Raw genomic sequence first — 23,702 nt, forward strand, 5'->3', positions numbered from 1 at the left:
AAAAGCAACTGAGCACGCTCCAGCCCGGGGAGGTGGGCCACTGTCGTGAAGGGTACAGGAACTGAGAGCAGGAAGCCTGTCTCTGCTGTGCTCTCAATGGTCCCCCTACAGGTACACAGGCAGCACAGTGGAGGGTGGAACAGCCCATTTTGAATGCAGGGGTGAGGAACAGATGAGATGAAAGGGGAAGAGATGCAGGACAGGGGGAGAAGGAATAGGAGCAAAATGTGGACAGAAGACAAAGGAGGGATGAAAATAAGAACAAGGGTGGAGGACGGGGACAGGAACAGAGAAAGGGGAAGATACGAACTGATAAGGGTAGGGCTAGGACCAGAAGAGTCTAACCACTAGAAAATACTCCCCCACAGAATCTAGGATTCAACCCTATAATTGTGAGTCAGCATTCCTTTGCTGTCTAGTGAGTTCCTCTGGAACTCACTGGCAAGTGTGTCTTCATCTCCTTTAGTTGATGGTCCACACAGAAGATAACAGACTTCTATGGCTACTGGTTTGTCTGTTATTTCAAAGGGTAGTGGACTATGCCATGGATCTAAACTTTCAAGACCTGCTGATGACAAATTGGGGATGGCGGGGGGGGGGGATCAATATGGTTCCACGATTAATTTTTTATCATTTAAGTTTTAAAAACTTTAACAAATACATAAAAAAATAAATTAAATGAACACTAAGGATGCAAAGTCAAGCACTTGAAATTTGGTAAGTGCCAGAATTAAGGTTACATGCCTGTGCAACCTTAATTTGACCCCTCTGTGCCTATGCTTTATAATACAGTCCAACTATATGATCATATACTTTTTTCCCCCTCATGACTGCTGCCCCATTCAGTGTACAGGATGGACAGTACTCACTGAACAGATGTGTATTCAATTTTTTTTTATTCTCAACATTTAATGTATGACCCCCAAACCCATTGAATACATAATTATTAATTTCCTTATGGACTTTATTATGGGGGTCCCACTACATTATCTTAATGCTTTATAAAAATTAATGGATATATCTTCATTGCACCCGTGTGAGATAAGATATTATTCTGATTTTTCACTGGGAAACTGAAGCATTCAGATTAAAGACAAAATTGTCAAATGTATCACCTAATATTGCATGCCCAACCTGAGAAGCCTAGGGCCTGACTTTCATGAATACTTAGCATTAGATAGCACTTTATATATTCAGAGCACAGCTAATATGGTCCTCAGCTGCAAGTGCTCATCACTTTTGCAAAATCATACCCCAGCTATCACAAACTGGATACCAAGAAAATGAGGAATGCAGTGGCCACTTGGTTTAAATGACTTGCCCAGCATCACATAGGAACCCTGTGGCCCAGGCAGGGCCAGAATCTAGTTCTCTAAGGGGACATTCTGTTGGTTCAATATAACACATTACCTCACACACCTTATGTCTAACGACAAGAGACCATCCTTTCACCTCCTGCAATCCCCCTCTTCATTCACTATACGTCTTCCAACGTCTTAAACCAACGAGGAGGGGGATTGCAGGCAGCCTGCTTCATAACACAACCCTGATTCATCCCCAGAGCAGATCCATCCTGTGTAACCAATGAGACAGGGATCCTATGGAAAACAAGAGTATGTGATCGTGTCATTCAAGACGGTATTGTAATGCATACATACACGAAGGTCAAATGAAGCTTGCACAGGCAACCTTAATTCTGGCATTTCCTAACTTAAGTGCCTGACTTTTCAACCTTAATATTCTTTTAATTGTTTTTAAATATAATCTTTTGTAAGTATTCAGTACATAAAACGAACAACATATTCTTGAGCAGCAAACCACTGGATTGCTTCTGACTGCCTGAGGCAAATTCCTGATTTCAAACCCTACCAGTAATATCTAGTGTTAGCCTCCAGTATTATACTATTACACATTTTTTTATGAGTGAAGAAAATCACATATGCATTTATGTTTTACCTTTCTCGCAGTTTATTTGCATGTAATTTTACAGTTTCTACTTCACATCACACATTTATTGCTTCTCTTGCACAAAAGTTTGACAAGGGCAATTGCCTTGCATTACATTTTGGAACGCTGGAACATGTGCCAGTAAAAATCTACAGAATATATTAGTAGATCAATTTAACATAAATATAGCAGATAATTACATTGCTTTTTATTTCACTACAAAGTTTACAACTTTGGAAACAATAATTGGTTCCAGTTATTAAAACACTTCAGTGTACTTTTTTAAGCATAAGTGTATGGGAATGCATTTATAGCTCATTAATGCACAATGAATTAAAGGGGGAAATGGAGCTGTGACATTACATAGCACAGTTGCATATGGTATTGGTCTTTCACATATCTGTTGAACAGAATACAGTAAGAGTTGCGATGTTCATGAACCCCTTTTAATGTGAGATCTATCAAAAGACTTTGGTTTCCCATCATGTTATATTATGCTGTCCCACTCATTCTTTTGTTTTCGAAATATTTCCAAGTTAAAGTTCTAATAAGTATATTAAAAAACATGCAAGGTTTTTGTCAGTGTGGGCATAAATGTTTGGCCATTTAGAAGACTTACACAGAAGATGACTGATGTATAGAACTATGAATTAATACAGTGGCATAGCATATTAATAGCATATTGCTATTTCCAGAAGACTGTGGCTGGCGCTGGACACCCCGCCGCCGAAATGCTGCTGCAGAGAAGTGGCAGCGGGAAGAAGCGTCGCTGCCAAAATGCCATCGAGAAATGGCAACACTTCTCAGCAGCATTTTGGTGGTGGGGTGTCCTGCGGAGGCACAAAAATGCCCCGGCGGGTGCCATGGCACCTGCGGGCACCGCGTTGAGGACCCCTGAATTAATAAAACTTGTTGTGGACATTTTCTCTGTTGAATATTTCTAAATTATAAAATCATATATATCATTTTATATCAGATATAAAATAAAACTGTAAATCAAAATGGATTGTAAAGCAAAACAGTACCTTATTTTGGAGCATATACAAATATGTAGGTCAACATGTTTTTAAATTAGTGTAGCAAAATAAAGCATTTGTCTTTAAATCTGTACGACCTTTTCAGAGTTAAAATGAATACTCTGCTGATACAATTTGAATATACAGAATCTTATTCTTTACTATGCTAGATTTCTTGTAAAGAATTCACTTAGACAACAATTTCAGCCAGCACTCCAAACCATTTACTAGCTTGAACATATCGAAAAGCTTGGTTTGAATAACATAGATCTATATTTCTAATACTGTTTCTTCCCTGGTAAGCAAAATATTTTTTAATTTATAAAAATGCAAGATCAACATTACAAGTGCTCCAAGTTAAATGGCAGCTTTAGGAAGCAGTGAAACCACTGGCTACAGAGTCCTTAGATTTATGAGAGAGTACGTAGAAGAATAAATGTTCTTTTTAAAATTGTTTCACTTATTGTACCATTTCAGTAAACGTAATAGTACTTAGCTCTCACAGAGCACTTCTCACCTCAAAATGCTTTGCAAAAGGTAGGCAATTATCATGAGCCCCATTTTTCAGATATGGAACCTGAGGAACACAGAGTGAAATGACTTGCCCAAGACTGCACAACAGATAAGTGACAGAGAGCCATGACTAGAACCCAAGGGACATGTGTCCCAGTTTATCCACTAGCTTTTAAGATTTTACTGTGAAATTTTCATTAAATAAAAATGGCAGAGGACAGTATTCCTGATTGGAAAAACTGCACACCCTAGATATATCTTGGAATTTGCTGCAGAATGGGATCCCTCAAACACAGAAGGCTGCCTTTTGTCAGATTATTTATGTTTTACTTCAACATGCTGTTTCTCTTTATCCTAACAGGAGACAATGATCTGTAATGAGTATTTGAATTCAATATCAAAATGATAAAAAAGCATTCAAAGAAATTGCTGAAATCAGAGCAAGAACACTTTCAGTACAACATTGTTCCTGATAAGACACTGGAAATGATAGTTTAATTGAGAATGCCAGCTGCTCTGAAATGTTTTAAAATGTAATGCTGTAACATCAGAAATGCAAAGATGCATTTTTCTTTTTATTTTTTCATATATTGTCGCCTTGAATTAGATTTTAGCAACTTGAGAGCACTGTAATTATATGTAAATATTAATCCTACATTTCAATGACCTAATATTACTATGTTTAGTTTCAAAAAGCATTCATAGTGTGAACTGTGTGATGTTGAGTGCTTTACAATATTTCTTCTCCACATTTTGCTTCTCCAGTGATGGTTATGAAGATCTTCAGTTCGGGATATCCATATTCTGGAGCACAATAGCCACTCTGCTTGGAATGTACACCTAATAAAAGAATGACAACAGAAAAGAACATGAATTATACTTGACATGATTTTTCATTGGGGCTGTATAAATCATTACATAAATGAGCATTTGAGTGTGAAACATTTTAGGGCATTAAAACTTACCAAACATTTTTTGAAATGTGCAATTAATATGAATCACATTAAGTGTAAGCCCACTCTCCCATGTCCGAGTCATACAAGACCATCTTAATCATACCCTCATTGTAGGATTTTCCCCCTTACTTAAGATCAGCCCTAGGGTGATATTTTATGCAATTACCACTAGAGGGCTCCATTTGATTTTCAATTGCCGATTTAAGAAGCTTGAGGACATCTAGGTTGATAGACCACACAGTGATAAATTACATACTCTTACCACAGCATATGAACAGTATTGTGTTGTGAATTAAAGCTGCCCCAAGGTCTATGATGTCATTTCACCCAGGTAAATACAAGAAATATAAACACAGCAATGCTTTTTTACCATTCTGACATCCATGGAACGTAAGTATCTGATAGAACAAAATGTTGAACATAGAAATTGATTCCAATTGATCATTGCTAAATTCTGATTTTCTAGTCAAATGATGTTTTTATTTAACCTTTGGACATGATTATGATAACTTGATTTATTTGAAAAGATTTCTCAAAGATGAAAAAGAATTTGTGAAAATTATATTTATACGACATTCCTTCTAACCACAGATTAGATTCATAACGGGAAAAACACAGCAAAATATTTGGTAAACAGTACATGTCAAGTTATGTGGGACTCTAACCATTGAAAAATACAACTGATCATATATGCAGAACTCATTAAAAATGCAATTATAAAATAACACACGATTGAGTGTTATGGGTTTCAGTTTGACAATGTCCTTGTTTAGACCATCTTTCCTTCCCTTGGCATTCTTAAAATTCTGCTATTTTCAGCCATGTTATCTCCAAGTTAGAGCCTGACTGACAGTATTGAAAGGCTTTCAGAGTTCGCAACTGGAATGAAAGGCGTAAAAGCAAACAGCTTTAGAAAAAAAGAGAAAAAAAGAACAGCTGATCTTCATCGAACCAGACCATAGCATGTCCAATGCATCTCAGCTGTCACTAGTAAACACAGTGATATCCCCTAAGGTTTCACTGATAAATAACTCCTACAAATCTGTTCAGGAGAAGAGGAAATACCAAATAAAGTTGGTTTGAGTCAACTAGTTCACAGAATAAGGTTTGGAAGTTATGGATTTATAGAGAATTCATTATGTGGATTTAAATCATAGAGAGTTTTTCCAGTTTCTTTTCCAGTAAAAATGATTCCACAGATGTGAAAAGTTACTACAGTTACAACTACAAAAATGAAGTTTGACAAAGGGAATAATGATGATTGTTCCGGCTGGTGTCCAAGTTAAGAACAAGTCATTAAAAATATTATGCCACATTTTCAGCTGAAGTAAACTGGCATAGCTCTATTGACGTCAATGGAATTATGTCAATTAACTCCAGTTGAGGAGCTGGCCCAATGTGACACCATTGCATTTTCTTACAAACCAGAATTTTAAACATGTTTTCAAAGGCAGTTTTAGTGGTTGGGAAATGTGTCATATTTAGAGAGTTTGGAACCAAGTCTTCAGTTTATCCCCAGGAGAGCTGCAGCTCAATGAGCCCTACTGTACCTGAACTCCGCACTGCCTATATGCCTGACTCCTGACTTACAGGAATTATATCTAGTTACCGTCTCCATGCTTTTTCACAATTCGGCTTTATCATAAATATAAAGGGAAGGGAAACAACATTCCTGTATACAGTACTATAAAATCCCTCCTGGCCACAGGCACAAAATCCTTTTACCTGTAAAGAGTTAAGAAGCTCAGGTAACCTGGCTGGCACCTGACCAAATGGACCAAAAAGGGGACAAGATACTTTCAAATCTGGGGGGGGCCTGGTCTGTCTGTTCTGTGTGCTTGCCAGACACAGATCAAGGAAGCAAGCAATCCAATTCCATTAGAATTAGTAAGTACTAGCAAGGGAATGCGTTAGCTTGTTTTTGTTTTGCCTTGTGATTTTCTCTGTGCTGAGAGGAAGGTGTATTCCTGTTTTTCTTTTTGTAACTTTAAAGTTCGGCCCAGAGGGAAATCCTCTGTGGTTTTCAATCTGATTGCCCTGTAAGATTATCTTTCATTCTAATTTTACAGAGGTACTTCTTTTACCTTTTTTCTTTATAATAAAGTTCTATTTCTTTTAGAATCTGATTGGATATTTTTTGTGTCCTAAAAAAACCCAAGGTTGGTCTGTGCTCATCTTGTTTATTCTCAAGCCTCCCCAGGAAAGGAGGTGTGGGAGCTTGGGGGGATGTTAGGGGAGAGTAGGAACTCCAAGTGGTCCTTTCCCTGAGTTTCTCTAAATCACTTGGTGGTGGCAGCGTTACCTAATCCAAGGTACAAGGGAGAATTTGTGCCTTGGGAGTTTTTAACCTAAGCTGGTAGAAAAAAGCCTAGGGGGTCTCTCATGTGGGTCCCCACATCTGTAACCTAGAGTTCAGAGTGGGGAGGGAACCCTGACAACCCTCTTTGCTGACTCAAAGCAGTGACAAAGATGCGGGCACCTAGTCACTGAAAACTACCATCACACCAATGGATTTCACACAGGGTTTGTAGCACCCATCAGGTGTTTAATAAAATGTTAAACAGCGGTAAAACAGTTGACAGCAACTATGACAAATATGAATATAGAACAAGATTCATTATACTGCTACCATAGAAGTTATTCAGAAGACTTTCCCCCTGCCCCCAAACTGGTATACATAGGTATTAGAGAGCTCTCATAAGAATAAGGGAAATTATACTATTGCAGAGACTATTGTATGGCAACTGCTGGCACACGCTGACTTCCTTAATGTCAGGGTGGTTAAGCACTGGAATGAATTGCCCAAGGAGGTTGTGGAATCTCCGTCTGTCATAAATATAAAGGGAAGGGTAAACCCCTTTAAAATCCCTCCTGGCCAGAGGAAAAATCCTCTCACCTGTAAAGGGTTAAGAAGCTAAAGGTAACCTCACTGGCACCTGACCAAAATGACCAATGAGGAGACAAGATACTTTCAAAAGCTGGGAGGAGGGAGAGAAACAAAGGGTCTGGGTCTGTCGGTATGCTGCTTTTGCCCGGGGATAGAACAGGAATGGAGTCTTAGAACTTTTAGTAAGTAATCTAGCTAGGTATGTGTTAGATTATGATTTCTTTAAATGGCTGAGAAAAGAACTGTGCTGAATAGAATGACTATTTCTGTCTGTGTGTCTTTTTTGTAACTTAAGGTTTTGCCTAGAGGGATTCTCTATATTTTGAATCTAATTACCCTGTAAGGTATCTACCATCCTGATTTTACAGAGGTGATTCTTTTACTTCTATTTACTTCTATTTCCATTAAAAGTCTTCTTGTAAGAAAACTGAATGCTTTTTCATTGTTCTCAGATCCAAGGGTTTGGGTCTGTGGTTACCTATGCAAATTGGTGAGGATTTTTACCAAACCTTTCCCAGGAAGTGGGGTGCAAGGGTTGGGAGGATTTTGGGGGGAAAGACGTGTCCAAACTACGTTTCCCAGTAAACCCAGTTAGAGTTTGGTGGTGGCAGTGGATATTCCAAGGACAAAGGATAAAATTAATTTGTACCTTGGGGAAGTTTTAACCTAAGCTGGTAAAAGTAAGCTTAGGAGGTTTTCATGCAGGTCCCCACATCTGTACCCTAGAGTTCAGAGTGGGGGAGGAACCTTGACATGGTGGCAGAGTGGTGGGATTAACCTGAAATCATTTTGAGATCAATTTGAGATTTTTTGAACTAGAAAAACAGATTTTAAAAAGGACATTTTTTTTCCTTTGGAGCTGCTGGAAAGCAGCTTGTTTTTTCTGTTTTGGGGCCAGAGGAGAGACAAAAGGGGATTATCTTTGTGAATTGCAGGTTTTCTTTGCCTGGAGGCAGGGTACTTAACCTCCTGCAGGGAAATTCACTATCTTGGTAAACCAGAAGTTTTTTTTTCCCCTAAAAGTAAATAGGGGGGGTGTTCCACCCATTTGCCTGGAGACAAAAGTGGCAAGTTTTTTGGTTTTTTTTTTAGGATTTTGATTTTTTTACAAGAAGCACCGGTTTGAAAAGGAATTTTCTTTCCTTTAGGCTGCTGGTAAGCAGATTTCCAAGTAGTTGGAGGTTTTTTGCTTTGATTGGGGCCAGTGCAGAGACAAAGGGAATTGTCTTTTTCTGTAGGCTGACAATCACTATCAGAGAATAGGCATTCTATTTCAGCACAGCAAAATTTTACAGCCAAGTTTTGTTTATTTATTTCTAAACCTCGGGTGTAAAGTTAGTTAAAAACAGAGAGGTTAGGATGACAAAATCCACGGCTCGACAAAAGCTGGAATTAGCCAGATTTCAGGCTGAGGAAAAACAAAAGGAACATGAAAGAAAGATAGAACTCATGCGGCTGGAGAAGGAGGAGAAGGAAAAAGAGAGGAAGCATGTGGAGGAGGAGAAGGAAAAAGAGAGGAAGCATGCACTGGAGATGGAGAAGGTAAAGGCTCAGCAGAATATACCAACAAACCCTAGCAATCCTTCTCCAGGTACCACTTCCCATCCCAGAAAGTTCCTCACCTACAAGGCAGGCGATGATACTTAGGCCTTCTTAGAAAACTTCGAAAGGGCCTGCCTTGGGTACATCATCTCTAATGACCAATACATGGTAGAGCTGAGGCCGCAGCTCAGTGGACCCTTAGCTGAGGTGGCAGCTGAAATGCCTAAAGAACACATGAACAAGTATGAACTGTTTAAATCCAAGGCGAGAGTCAGAATGGGGATAACACCCGTGCAGTCTCGTCGGAGGTTCAGAGCCCAAAGGTGGAAACCAGACGTGTCATTTACCCGACATGCCTACCACATTGTGAAACATTGGGATGCCTGGATATCCGGAGCAAGTGTTGAATCTCCAGTAAATTTGCCCTTCCTAATGCAAATGGAACAATTCTTAGAGGGTGTTCCTGAGGAAATAGAAAGATACATCCTAGATGGGAAGCCCAAAACTGTAATCGACGCAGGAGAGATTGGAGCCAGATGGGTGGAGGTGGCAGAGAAGAAGAAAACTGGTCGCAGTTGGAGCGGAGACCAGAAGGGACAACCCCAGACCTCACCCTATTACCGGTGGCCGCCCAAGGCCCCACCTACCTCCCAAAGAACCTTCCAGACACCTTATCGTCCCACCACACCGTTCTCCAGCAACCCACCTCGCCCCAGTGACCCGTCAGCTGGACGATGTTTTAAATGTAATGAGCTGGGGCATGTAAAGGCCAACTGCCCCAAGAACCCCAACAGATTACAGTTCATTGCTCCGGGATCACACCAGAGGTCCGCAGGCCCAGATACCTCCCAGATACCCTTGGAGCAGAGGGAAACTGTGAGTGTGGGCGGGAAGAAGGTCACCGCGTGGAGGGACACCGGAGCACAAGTGTCAGTTATCCATGCTTCCTTAGTGGACCCCAATTTAATCAACCCAGAGATCCAAGTGACGATTCAACCCTTCAAGTCCAACTCTTTCAATTTGCCTACAGCCAAGTTGCCTGTCCAGTACTAGGGCTGGTCAGGAACGTGGACTTTTGCAGTCTATGATGATTATCCCAATCCCATGCTGTTGGGGGAAGACTTGGCCAATCATGTGAAGTGGTACAAGAGGGTGGGAATGGTCACCCGTAGCCAGGCTAAACAAGCTGTGAGGCCTAGCTCTGTTCCGGAAACTTCTATCAGGACCCGGTCAGAGGTGATGGACCCGGACCCCAGGCCAATGTCTGCAACAGCAGTAGTGGATCCAGTCCCAGAGACCCAGACGGAACCAATCCCAGAACCAGAAACAGCGGAACAACCAGCACCAGACCATTTGCCAGCACTGAATCCAGTACTTGCAACCTCCACACCAGAGGTCCCCACCGAACCTGAACCGGCAGCAGCCGATAACCCTACACAAGAGGATCAGCCGGAGACTGAATCCCAACATAGTGCACCAGCGGAAAGCGGTTCACACGTCAACGGAAACAGCCCCATCCCCTACATCGCTTCCAGAGGGACCGAGCATAGGTCCACAATCCAATGAGGAACTGATGTCTCCAGCCTCAAGGGAACAGTTCCAGTTGGACGGCGGCACGGAGCAACCCACCGCCTCTCAGCTCTTCTAATCGATCCAGGTTTGTTGTAGAAAGACGACTTTTATACAAGGAAACTCTTTCTGGTGGACACCAGGAAGACTGGCATCTTCAGAGACAGTTGGTAGTTTCAACTAAGTACTAGGCCAAGCTCTTGAGCTTAGCCCATGATCACCCTAGTGGCCATGCTGGGGTGAACAGGACCAAAGACCGTTTGGGGGGGTCATTCCACTGGGAGGGAATGGGCAAGGATGTTTCCACCTATGTCCGGTCTTGTGAAGTATGCCAAAGAGTGGGAAAACCCCAAGACCAGGTCAAAGCCCCTCTCCAGCCACTCCCCATCATTGAAGTTCCATTTCAGCGAGTAGCTGTGGATATTCTGGGTCCTTTTCCGAAAAAGACACCCAGAGGAAAGCTGTACATACTGACTTTCATGGATTTTGCCACCCGATGGCCGGAAGCAGTAGCTCTAAGCAACACCAGGGCTAAAAGTGTGTGCCTGGCACTAGCAGACATTTTTGCCAGGATAGGTTGGCCCTCCGACATCCTCACAGATGCAGGGACTAATTTGCTGGCAAGATCTATGGAAAACCTTTGGGAAGCTCATGGTGTAAATCAGTTGGTTGCCACTCCTTACCACCATCAAACAAATGGCATGGTGGAGAAGTTTAATGGAACTTTGGGGGCCATGATACATAAATTCGTAAATGAGCACTCCAATGATTGGGACCTAGTGTTGCAGCAGTTGCTCTTTGCCTACAGAGCTGTACCACACCCCAGTTTAGGGTTTTCCCCATTTGAACTTGTATATGGCTGTGAGGTTAAGGGGCCATTACAGTTGGTGAAGCAGCAATGGGAGGGATTTACACCTTCTCCAGGAACTAACATTCTGGACTTTGTAACCAACCTACAAAACACCCTCTGAACCTCTTTAGCCCTTGCTAAAGAAAACTTACAGGATGCTCAAAAAGAGCAAAAAGCCTGGTATGATAAACATGCCAGAGAGCGTTCCTTCAAAGTAGGGGACCAGGTCATAGTCTTAAAGGTGCTCCAGGCCCATAAAATGGAAGCATCGTGGGAAGGGCCATTCAGGGTCCAGGAACGCCTGGGAGCTGTTAATTATCTCATAGCATTCCCCACCTCCAACCGAAAGCCTAAGGTGTACCATATTAATTCTCTAAAGCCCTTTTATTCCAGAGAATTAAAGGTTTGTCAGTTTACAGCCCAGGGAGGAGACGACACTGAGTGGCCTGAAGGTGTCTACTACGAAGGGAAAAGTGCTGGTGGTGTGGAAGAGGTGAACCTCTCCATGACCCTTGGGCATATGCAGCGACAGCAGATCCAGAGCTGTGCGCTAGGTACCCGCCAACGTTCTCAGCCACCCCAGGACTGACTGAACGGGCATACCACTACATTGACACAGGTAATGCTCACCCAATTGAAGTCCAACCTTACCGGGTGTCTCCTGAAGCTAAAACTGCTATAGAACAGGAAATACAGGATATGTTACAGATGGGTGTAATCCGCCCCTCTGGAAGTGCATGGGCATCTCCAGCGGTTCTAGTTCCCAAACCAGATGGGGAAATACGTTTTTGCGTGGACTACCGTAAGCTAAATGCTGTAACTCGCCCAGACAACTATCCAATACCACGCACAGATGAACTATTAGAGAAACTGGGATGGGCCCAGTTCATCTCTACCTTGGACTTAACCAAGGGGTACTGGCAGGTACCGCTAGATGAATCTGCCAAGGAAAAGTCAGCCTTCACCACACATCTCGGGCTGTATGAATTTAATGTACTCCCTTTCGGGCTGCGAAATGCACCCGCCACCTTCCAAAGACTTGTAGATGGTCTCCTAGTGAGATTAGGAGAATATGCAGTCGCCTACCTTGATGATGCATCATTGGAGATTTTTTAGAGCAGGTTAGACAAACACCTGTCAGGGATGGTCTAGATCGGGATAGGCAAAATTTTTGGCTAGAGGGCCACATCTGGGTATGGAAATTGTATGGCGGGCTATGAATGCTCATGAAATTGGGGCTGGGCCTAGGATGAGTGAGGGGATGAGGGCTCTGGCTGGGAGTGAGGACTCTGTGCTAGGGCCAGAAATGAGGATTTCAGGGTGTGGGAGGGGGCTCCAGGCAGGGGCAGGAAGTTGGGGAGTGGGGCGGGGGGGTGAGGGCTCTGGCTAGGGGTGTGGGCTCTGGGATGGTGCTGGGGACAAGGGGCTTGGGGTGCAGGAGGGTACTCTGGGCTGGGATTGAGGGGTTCAGAGGGTGGATCAGGATCAGGGCTGGGGCAGGGATTTGGGGACTGGGAGGAGGTCAAGGGTGCAGGCTCTAGGTGGTGCTTATGTCAAGCAGTTCCCAGAAGCAACAGCATGTCCCCACTTTGGCTGCTATGTGGAGGTGTAGCCGGGCAGCTCTCCACACTGCTCCATCCGCAGACACCGCCCCTGAAGCTCCCATTGGCCGTGGTTCCTGGCCAATGGGAGCTGTGGGGGTGGCGCTTGGGGTGGGGGCAGTGTGCAGAGCCCCCTGGCTGTCCCTACATGTAGGAGCTGGAGGGGGTCATGCTGCTCCTTCCGGGAGCCACATGGAGCCATGGCATGCATGGAGCGGGGAAAACCCCCAACCCCAGTGGGAACTCAAGTGCTGGATAAAAACGTCTGATGGATGGGGCCTGCAGGCCGTAGTTTGCCCACCCCTGGTCTAGATAATACTTAGTCCTACTAGGAGTACAGAGGACTGGACTAGATGACCTCTCGAGGTCCCTTCCAGACCTATAATTCTATGCCCTTTTGCAGCAGGCTACAGCATGACAAGTGTGCCTGCTTCAGTTTCCCCTCAGCCATAAAAGGAACAAAGTCTTTCTCAATGTCCAATTCAAAAACCTGCCTCTAAGCATAATTTATTCCTGTACATGTTCAATAGGCCACAGAACCCTTGTGATAAAACCATCCTCCCAAAATCTCAATGTACAACAGGTTCACAGCTGTTTGCAATGCCCACTTCCAGGACATTTCCAACTCACCCTCCCGAGAGTCCATCTCCAGTCTGTTCCAAGACTCACTCTCTCCTTGGTTCCAGGGTTCCACTGTCCAGGCCATTCACCCAATTATTCTCAGATTAGCTTTGCTTCTTTTCCACAGTTTTTCTCTGATAGCTCTAAGTCAAGACTTGTGTGACAGTACTCCCTGTAGTGTTCCATCAGCCCAACCTCCCTGCCTGTGAGTCCTAACCGTGCTACTGCGATCCACCCTTCAGCATAAACCCTCTTGGTTTGGGGCTGGTTCTTCCTAGGGCCCTCTGTAAAAGCTCTGTGTTAACCTGGCAGGTGTTCCCAAGCGTGGCCAGTCCTCCTTATTACCTATTTGCTCTTCTCAATGGCTCTCTTTTCCAGCTTGCTGCTGCTGCTCCTATTTCTCCCAGAGTCTCTCCTTTCCTCCTCAGGCAGCTCTCACCTGCCCCTTTCCTGGCTGATCCATCTGTCTCAGTCTCTCCCCCATTTATATAGCCCAGGTGTCTTCTTATGGGAGGCAGCTAATCAATCACAGGTGCATTGGAGCCTGCTACCTCTTGAAAGAGCCAGTCACACTGTGACACAGAGGAAAACACTTTTCACTGTGGTTGCAAGCTCTCAATCTCCTCAGGCTGAAGACAGATTTCCATATTGACTGCAACAGTAGAAAACAGACTATGGAACAGGGCTGTCAGCCTTGACTAGACTTGGTGAGACAATGAGGGTTACCAGCCAAAGCCATTGATTTTAAAACCCTCTACTAGCAATCCCACTTCTCAGGGATGAAGCATGGAAAATCCCATAGTAAGAAGAAAGCAGAAAAGGTGTCTGACTGATTTTGAAGGAGACATGCCCTCCGTGCCATGACACCATACCACCAACAAAGCACAAGACACACTGGAGGAGTGGGGCATGAAGGGCTTGCCTTCCTCACAGGACACTGACCAAACCCCCACCAAGAACTCTCAAAAGGTGTGAGGAATCTAAGGTTTGTGCAGGGGTATTGTGTATAGGCTTTTTATTTTCACTTGATCTAAATTTCTCCTATGCTAAGAGTAAAAAGTGCATCTGTGTGTTTAAGAAGTCTCTTTGCACAGTACTGTCCTCCTTAACTGTTGCTTTGAACCAACAGTTCAACTATAATCCAGAGTACCCACAAAGACAGAGCTCTGGGGAGAGCATGCATAAGCTACTGGAAGGCTTGCAGGGGTTCAGCACCAGTCTCAAGGCCAAGGACAGTTGAACTGCAGGCTCCCATACCGGGAATCTGCACTCCAATGATGTCCCTGCAACAATGTCTGGATGCTGATCAGAATCACTTGGCTTGAAAGCACACGGGATCCAAAGGATGGGTCCAATACAGCTGCTTTCACTGTCCCACAAGGGGTGGGGGAAGTGGGTAGCCAGGGCTGTAATACCACAAAATATCACCATTGATTGATGCCACTAATTATGTACATTTGATTTTTTTTAATGCCTTCCAAGACATGTTGTCCACTCCTAATTTAAAACCCTCTTAAAAGTCCACTTAATACACAAAATGCATTAATGTACTTAAGAACAATGAAGCAATCAAAATGGATGCATGACTTATGCAAAATACAATTCTATGTTTAACCCTTGTTCTAGCTCCCCTTCCTTTTCTTTTATTACTAACACTTGGTGTCCCATGCAATTTAGACTGGAAGCTCTTTTGCAGAGGATCAGGTCTTTATTTCTCTCTGTATTGTCACATGCCACTTTCTGGAGTTCAAAAACATACTTCGAATGCACACACACATATTATTTCCTAAAATGTGGTGTTTACGGTTTTTAATTCCCAATTTTCATCTTCCTAAGGGCATTATATTTTACCTGTGAATTGCCAACCTAAACTGTGTGCAAGAGACAGCAGAAGGTTATATGTAAACAATGATAGTTTGACAAATGCATGCATCTCTTACACTCTGTACGACTTACATCCCTTTATTCAAAATACATGAATTTGTATGTTGTAATTTCTTGTAATTTCTTATGAAGAACAGGAATGTTATTCAAAGGTTTAACAGAGCACATAGACTAAACAGTCAAGATCATTTTAGAAGCATCTATCAGTTGCCATGCCTTAAGTGGTATAAAACACAAAGAAGGATGTTCTGGACAAAGGATCAGACATACTTTAGCGAAAGAGCATTATCAGGTGTTAGCTTGAATAATTTACATTTGCTGATGCCAAAAATGTTTTAAACAGTGTTAAATGTGTCCTCATTAGGGCTGAACAAGCCCTGCAGCATCCAGTTTGTGTTTCCAAGAACTAAGCCTTGCAGGATCCATTTGAGTGGACTTGTAACACCCAAACCTCTAAGAAAACAAGTTTCCTAGCAACTGTGCACTAAGGCTTATCTTGTGCTTTCTCCTCACTTTGTCTGTTTAGGAATCCACTGCTGTGGGAAAGAGAACATCTTCCCTCTCCTACTGCAACAAGGGGCAGAGAAGAGTACTGTGAAGACCTTAGGGACTAGAAAGCACTCAGCCTACTTTGTGACTGCCCTATTCTTATAACTTTGTAATATTCAAGTTGCTACTGGGTCTCTGGAAGATTCTCCAGAGGTGGCCACCAGGATGCATCCAAGAGCTGAACGGGGACAGGGTAAACACACAAACCCTTTCCTCCCAAAAGGCAACAAAGAAGAGATTTGCACAAGTGGTGGGGTTGCTTCTTGGCCTTAAGAACTGTATCAGCCTGTGCCTGCTCAAAGTTTGTGGATGTAGGCTGATGCTCGTGCATTTGGCCAAAACTTATCCAAATTTCAGGTGAGTTCAACATTAACATGAGCACAGACCTTGATCATGCCCCTCGAAGTCTTGCTTCATTTCTTAAGCTATCAGATGGGTATAATTTTTGTTGGTCCTCCTTCCACTCTTTCATTTGCTGCAGGGGTCCCAGAAGGGTCTTATTTGCCAACTCTTCTCCATTTACACACAGTCTCTGGATTATTTCACCCACTAACATGGTTTCAACTACAATCTTATCTCCAATCCTGATCTGTCCCTTCCCTCCAATACCAAATCTGAGCCTGACTTTGAATCTCCTTCTTTATGTTTCATCGTCCATTGAAGTTAACGAGAGATGAAACTGAACTCTTGGTTTTCCCTCCCAACTCACTCTGCACACCACCCATTGAACACCCACATCATCCTCCCTGTCATTCAAACCCATAACGTGAAGTTCATATCTTTGAGTTCCCCCTCTCGTTTGCATTACAAAATCAAGCTGTGTCCAAATGTTGCTGCTTCTTTCTCCATGATATTTCTAAGATCCACCCTTTTCTTCCTATCCAGAAAGTATTAGGACACATCCATGCTCTCATTATCCCCTATGTGGATTATGGTAATCTCCAGCCTCCCAAACACCTGTATCGTATCTCTCCTCTTCATAGAAAATTGGCTGCTAAAATCATCATCTTTGCCTGTTCTAATCACTTTACCCAATTCTGAATCCCTCCCACTGTATCCTCTTCTGCTGCACTAGATCAATTTCCATCTTCCTGGTCCTCACCTTCAAGGTCCTTCATAACACTGCCCTTCCCATTCTGTTAGCTCTTGTCTCATCATATTGGCCCTCCAGCTCCGCTGTATGTTTCTCAGCTTCTCACATTACCTTCTCTGAACTAGTCCATAAGCTGACTATCCTCTTATCCTTCAAAATTCACCTCTGCAAGAAAGCCTATAAGTAATCAATTATATGCTGCAAAGGGTTTAGACCTCTGTCCTAAGGCCTAGGCTACACTTGCAAATTAGAGCACATTAAATCAGCCCTGGGCACCCTAACTCCTGAAGTGTCCACACTGGCAAGGCACTTAGAGCTCCCGGACCTCTTGGCTGGAGCGCTCTTGGTAATCCACCTCCACAAGAAGCATAGAGCTTTCTGCGCCCTGACTGGAGCGCTGCTGTGTCCGTGTGGATAAATTATTGCATTACTGCACTGCGACTGTCCTCCAGAAACATCCCATAATCCCCTGAAGTCAAGCGTTCACTCTGGTAATTGTTTTGAACTTGGCTGCAGGCATGCTGATATCCCCGTTCAAAGCTCCGTTTCTGACAGCTGAGACACAAAGCAAACCATTAGAGGCAGGGAGGGTGTGTGTGTGTGTGTGCGCGTGTAAGTGTGTGAGAGAGAGAGAGAGGTGGAGGCTGATGTTGGGTTTCCCCTTCCCCCTCCTGCTGTCTGAATTTACAAGATAGCATGCTGACACACACTGCCCCTCATGCTTTGCAAAACCCTTTCCAAAGCATGCTGAAGCCACTTGCACACTGGGATAGCTACCAAAATGCACTGCTTTCTGTGGTATTGCAAGAGCTGTTAATGTGGACATGCTCCACAGTCACAAGGAGCACATTTAGGGTGACCAGATGTCCCGATCTTTGCGTCTTTGCTGTTTGGTCACCCTAAGCACATTGTGAACACACAGCAGCACTTTCCCTGCTGCTGTCTCCAAGGGCTGGTTTAACTCCCGGTGCACTACATATGCAAGTGTAGCCATGCTCTCAGTCACATTTCAGAACAGAAAATGACTATGGGAGAGCAGAGTTGTATTAAGACGAAGGTTTCTAACCATCAGAGGAGTGAAGTTTTGGAATAGCCTTCCAAGGGAAGCAGTGGGGGCAAAAGACCTATCTGGCTTTAAAATTAAACTTGATAAGTTTATGGAGGAGATGGTATGATGGAATAACATGATTTTGGTAATTAATTGATCTTTAAATATTCATGGTAAATAGGCCCAATGGCCTGTGATGGGATGGTAGATGGTGTGGGATCTGAGTTACTACAAAGAATTCTTTCCTGGGTATCTGGCTAGTGAATCTTGCCCATATGCTCAGGGTTTAGCCCCCATATTTGGGGTCGGGAAGGAATTTTCCTCCAGGGCAGATTGGAAGAGGCCTTGGAGGTTTTTCGCCTTCCTCTGTAGCATGGGGCATGGGTCACTTTCTGGAGGATTCTCTGCTCCTTGAAGTCTTTAAACCATGATTTGAGGACTTCAATAGCTCAGACATAGGTGAGAGGTTTATTGCAGGAATGGATGGGTGATAGTATGTGGCCTGCGTTGTGCAGGAGGTCGGACTAGATGATCCTAATAGTCCCTTCTGACCTTAGCATCTATGAATCTATGAAAATACCTAATTGAAAGGACAATAATGAAATTGGCAGGGATAAAGACATGCAGACTGGCCTGTGAAATATAGTCTTTGATAGGTGGCTATTAATCACTGATGACAGTTTTTGTATCCTCAATGGGTAATCTGTGAGAGAAAGCAGAAAGTCGTGTTAGGGCTTGCCAACATGGGGCCACTCAGGAAAATTAATCCAAATTAATGTTTAAAGTGGATTACTTAAACCACATTAAACCCTTCTGTGGATTCTCTTATTTAGAATTGAAGTGGCCTTAGTTCAGTTTATCTTAATTCAGTGAAATTAGTTCAATTCAGTGAAAAGGACCTTAACCAAATTAAGGCCCCTTTAATTCTGAATAAGAGCATCCACACGAGGGTTTAAATGAGGTTTAATTCATCTATATGAAAAGTACATTTGGATTAATTTGCCCGAGTGTCCCCATGTAGGCAAGCCTTAAGTCACAGATGAGCATACAAGATGTATGGGGATGGTAGGCTCTTTAATATAACAAATATTTGTAATTTTTCAGAATGGTCTCAACTCAGTTACGTAAAATAACTTCAGCTATTGCAGAGACTATCACAAGATTTCTCTTGTTTTCTCTTGTGCTATTTTTCTATAATTTTGTTTACAGAAGGGGAAACAAGGAATGAGGTGGAACTAAAGAGAATATGATACACTAATGCAGTCTACTGGAAAAGTACCAGGTGTTTTAGAAGCCATCCCACTGTATGTTTTCTTTCCTCAGAAATCAAATAATCTAAGAACATGTATGAATAGAAACTAAAAAGCTTTAATCATCAGGTACACAATAGGCGGTAAAAATATCAAAAGAGCTGGCTGGTATTAAAGATCTAACCTTTATTTTATCCCCTTCTCTTTTAGAAACAGTTAATTTTCTAAATACAAAGCTTATTCTACATAATCTTTAGGGTCTAAAAAAATCCCAGTCAGCTAAAGACTACATCAGGCCCTTAAAAATCAATGCACAAATCCTTGTCATGAAAGTTATGCAAATGACTATTTTCAAAGATAAGGGTCACAAAGTGCTTTATAGCATTTCACTCTATGATAATGCTTTAGTCTATTAACTGTCTCAAGGAATGCAGAAAATTGAATTCTAGTACTGAATATTATATGTTAGAGCCAAAGTGAAAAGTGACAATAAGGATTTTTCTTAATACGATTCACAGTCGGTTCTATTTAATTTAGGACACTCTCAAAGTAACCCCAAATTATAATTATGTATTTATATATTATTTGGGGTTACTTTGAGAGTGTCCTAAATTAAACAGAACTGATTGTGAATCGTTGTATTATTTTATTATATATTATATATCGGAAACAGACTATATAAATAAGTGCATAAGGAAAATTGAATAATTCCCTATCTTAAAAAAAGGTGACTTTTTCAAGCTACTTCAACACAACTAAAGCAAAAGTAAAAGCTAAGTTTAAGTTTTACTGATAGAATGGATTTTATAAAAAGTATAATTATATATCTACTTTGCTAATGGCTTAGCTGCAGGCCAATTATAACAGAGAGGATTATAGTACAGTACGTTAGCATGAGCAAAAATATCAGTAAAATATACATTGCAAGATCTACATATATTTCTATGGTTATAATAGACAGGAACAATTTTTTTTTGGATGTGGACATTGTTGATGCTCTGAAGCTGGGAATAGCAGAATTACTATAAAAACGATGGCTTTGTATTTTCAGTAAAAGGACTCACAGGAACAATTGTCAGTGGTGTTACTGTACAAAATACCCTTAAACAGCTACACGATTCACTGTTCCTTTATTACTTTCATCCATAAACCTCCATTAAAAAACGCAATGTGCCCTGAATGCAATGAATTTAAATAGAGTAAACCCTCAGATATTTGGTAGGTATGATTTGGTATATTTTTGAATATATATTATACTTTTCTTCATTTGAAACTCCAAGTCACACACACATGCGCTGCCACCAAATAATTTCCGTCTCTCCTCAGTAGGTAAGTAACACTAGCTAAAATGTAAAAATATTTCCCTTTGAAAAAGTAAAAAACCCCCCACATTTCAATATTTTTTTTTAAAATCTTATTGGACTGAAACTATTTGCAAAATTTGCCGAAGTAATAAATAGCTTTGTTTGACAGAAAAATGTATTTTTAGGCAAATGAGCTGGAAAAAAAAATTGGTGAACAGTTTTATACCTGACAAAAGTAGAAACCATATGTAAGATGTTGTCAGTTATAATGAGCAAGCACTGTAATTAGCTCCCTGCTCCTCATCAAATTTTAAAAGGAAAGGGTGAACCATCATAATTTACCTAGACATTCAAAAGGCTTTGACAAAGTCCATCACAAAGGGTTATTAGGGAAAGTTGTCATGGTATGAGAAGTTTCAGAGTAACAGCCGTGTTAGTCTGTATTCGCAAAAAGAAAAGGAGTACTTGTGGCACCTTAGAGACTAACCAATTTATTAGAGCATAAGCTTTCGTGAGCTACAGCTCACTTCATCAGATGCATATCGTGGAAACTGCAGCAGACTTTATATATACACAGAGAATATGAACCAATACCTCCTCCCACCCCACTGTCCTGCTGCTAATAGCTTACCTAAAGTGATCATCAGGTGGGCCATTTCCAGCACAAATCCAGGTTTTCTCACCCTCCACCCCCACACACAAATTCACTCTCCTGCTGGTGATAGCCCATCCAAAGTGACAACTCTTTACACAATGTGCATGACAATCAAGTTGGGCAACAAAGCCCGTTGCCAATTGTGCCCACATATCTATTCAGGGGACACCATCACAGGGCCTAATAACATCAGCCACACTATCAGAGGCTCGTTCACCTGCACATCCACCAATGTGATATATGCCATCATGTGCCAGCAATGCCCCTCTGCCATATACATTGGTCAAACTGGACAGTCTCTACGTAAAAGAATAAATGGACACAAATCAGATGTCAAGAATTATAACATTCATAAACCAGTCGGAGAACACTTCAATCTCTCTGGTCACGCAATCACAGACATGAAGGTCGCTATCTTAAAACAAAAAAACTTCAAATCCAGACTCCAGCGAGAAACTGCTGAATTGGAATTCATTTGCAAATTGGATACTATTAATTTAGGCTTAAATAGAGACTTGGAGTGGCTAAGTCATTATGCAAGGTAGCCTGTTTCCTCTTGTTTTTTCCTACCCCCCCCCACCCCAGATGTTCTGGTTTAACTTGGATTTAAACTTGAAGAGTGGTCAGTTTGGATGAGCTATTACCAGCAGGAGAGTGAGTTTGTGTGTGTATGGGGGTGGGGGGGATGTGAGAAAACCTGGATTTGTGCAGGAAATAGCCCAACTTGATTGTCATGCACATTGTGTAAAGAGTTGTCACTTTGGATGGGCTATCACCAGCAGGAGAGTGAATTTGTGTGTGGGGGTGGAGGGTGAGAAAACCTGGATTTGTGCTGGAGATGGCCCACCCGATGATCACTTTAGATAAGCTATTAGCAGCAGGACAGTGGGGTGGGAGGAGGTATTGGTTCATATTCTCTGTGTATATATAAAGTCTGCTGCAGTTTCCACGATATGCATCTGATGAAGTGAGCTGTAGCTCACGAAAGCTTATGCTCTAATAAATTGGTTAGTCTCTAAGGGTATGTCTACACTACGAAATTAGGTCGAATTTATAGAAGTCGTTTTTTTTGAAATCGGTTTTATATATTCGAGTGTGTGTGTCCCCACAGAAAATGCTCTAAGTGCATTAAGTGCATTAACTCGGCGGAGCGCTTCCACAGTACCGAGGCAAGCGTCGACTTCTGGAGCGTTGCACTGTGGGTAGCTATCCCACAGTTCCCGCAGTCTCCGCTGCCCATTGGAATTCTGGGTTGATATCCCAATGCATGATGCGGCAAAAAACATTGTCGCAGGTGGTTCTGGGTACATGTCGTCAGGACCCCGTTCCCACCCTCCCTCCCGCCGTGAAAGCAAGGGCAGACAATCATTTCGCGCCTTTTTTGTCTGCTGCCAGCCAAAGATGTAAAGGATCGATGGAGTGGGTCAGAACAAGACATAGACCAGATTTGTTTTGGACTCATTTTCCTCCTCCCCTGTCTAGATCACACTGCAGTCAGTCACAGAGAAGGCGCAGCGAGGTTAATCTAGCCATGTATCAATCAGAGGCCAGGCTAACCTCCTTGTTCCAATAAGAACGATAACTTTGGTGCACCATTTCTTATTGGAACCCTCCGTGCAGTCCTGCCTGAAATACTCCTTGATGTACAGGCACACCCTTTGTTGATTTTAGCTCCCTGAAGCCAACCCTGTAAGCCGTGTCGTCAGTCGCCCCTCCCTCCGTCAGAGCAACGGCAGACAATCGTTCCGCGCCTTCTTTCTGTGCAGACGCCATACCAAGGCAAGCATGGAGGCCGCTGAGCTCATTTTGGCAATTAGGAGCACATCAACCACCACACGCATTATCCAGCAGTATATGCAGCACCAGAACATGGCAACGCGATACCGGGCGAGGAGGCGACGTCAGCGCGGTCCCGTGAGTGATCAGGACATGGACACAGATTTCTCTGAAAGCATGGGCCCTGCCAATGCATGCATCATGGTGCTAATGGGGCAGGTTCATGCTGTGGAACGCTGATTCTGGGCTCGGGAAACAAGCACAGACTGGTGGGACCGCATAGTGTTGCAGGTCTGGGACGATTCCCAGTGGCTGCGAAACTTTCGCATGCGTAAGGGCACTTTCATGGAACTTTGTGACTTGCTTTCCCCTGCCCTGAAGCGCATGAATACCAGGATGAGAGCAGCCCTCACAGTTGAGAAGCGAGTGGCGATAGCCCTGTGGAAGCTTGCAACGCCAGACAGCTACCCGTCAGTTGGGAATCAATTTGGAGTGGGCAAATCTACTGTGGGGGCTGCTGTGATGCAAGTAGCTCATGCAATCAAAGATCTGCTGATATCAAGGGTAGTGACCCTGGGAAATGTGCAGGTCATAGTGGATGGCTTTGCTGCAATGGGATTCCCTAACTGTGGTGGGGCTAT

The 23,702-nt window shown here is 42.8% G+C and overlaps 1 protein-coding gene across 4 annotated transcripts in view; it reads right to left on the minus strand.

Annotated features, from left to right (window-relative positions):
* Positions 1–1,944: 1,944 nt before the first annotated feature.
* Positions 1,945–23,702, minus strand: part of GBE1 (1,4-alpha-glucan branching enzyme 1) — a 303,019-nt gene continuing 281,261 nt past the window's right edge. For all 4 annotated transcript variants that reach the window (XM_073304014.2, XM_073304034.1, XM_073304024.1 and 1 more), the window contains one exon: positions 1,945–4,316. In XM_073304014.2, coding sequence (XP_073160115.1) covers positions 4,260–4,316 — 57 coding nt within the window. In that variant the 3' untranslated portion in view covers positions 1,945–4,259. The remainder of the gene's footprint in view (positions 4,317–23,702) is intronic.

Source organism: Lepidochelys kempii, chromosome 1 (genome assembly GCF_965140285.1).
Source record: "Lepidochelys kempii isolate rLepKem1 chromosome 1, rLepKem1.hap1, whole genome shotgun sequence".
Taxonomy (NCBI): Eukaryota; Metazoa; Chordata; order Testudines; family Cheloniidae; genus Lepidochelys; species Lepidochelys kempii.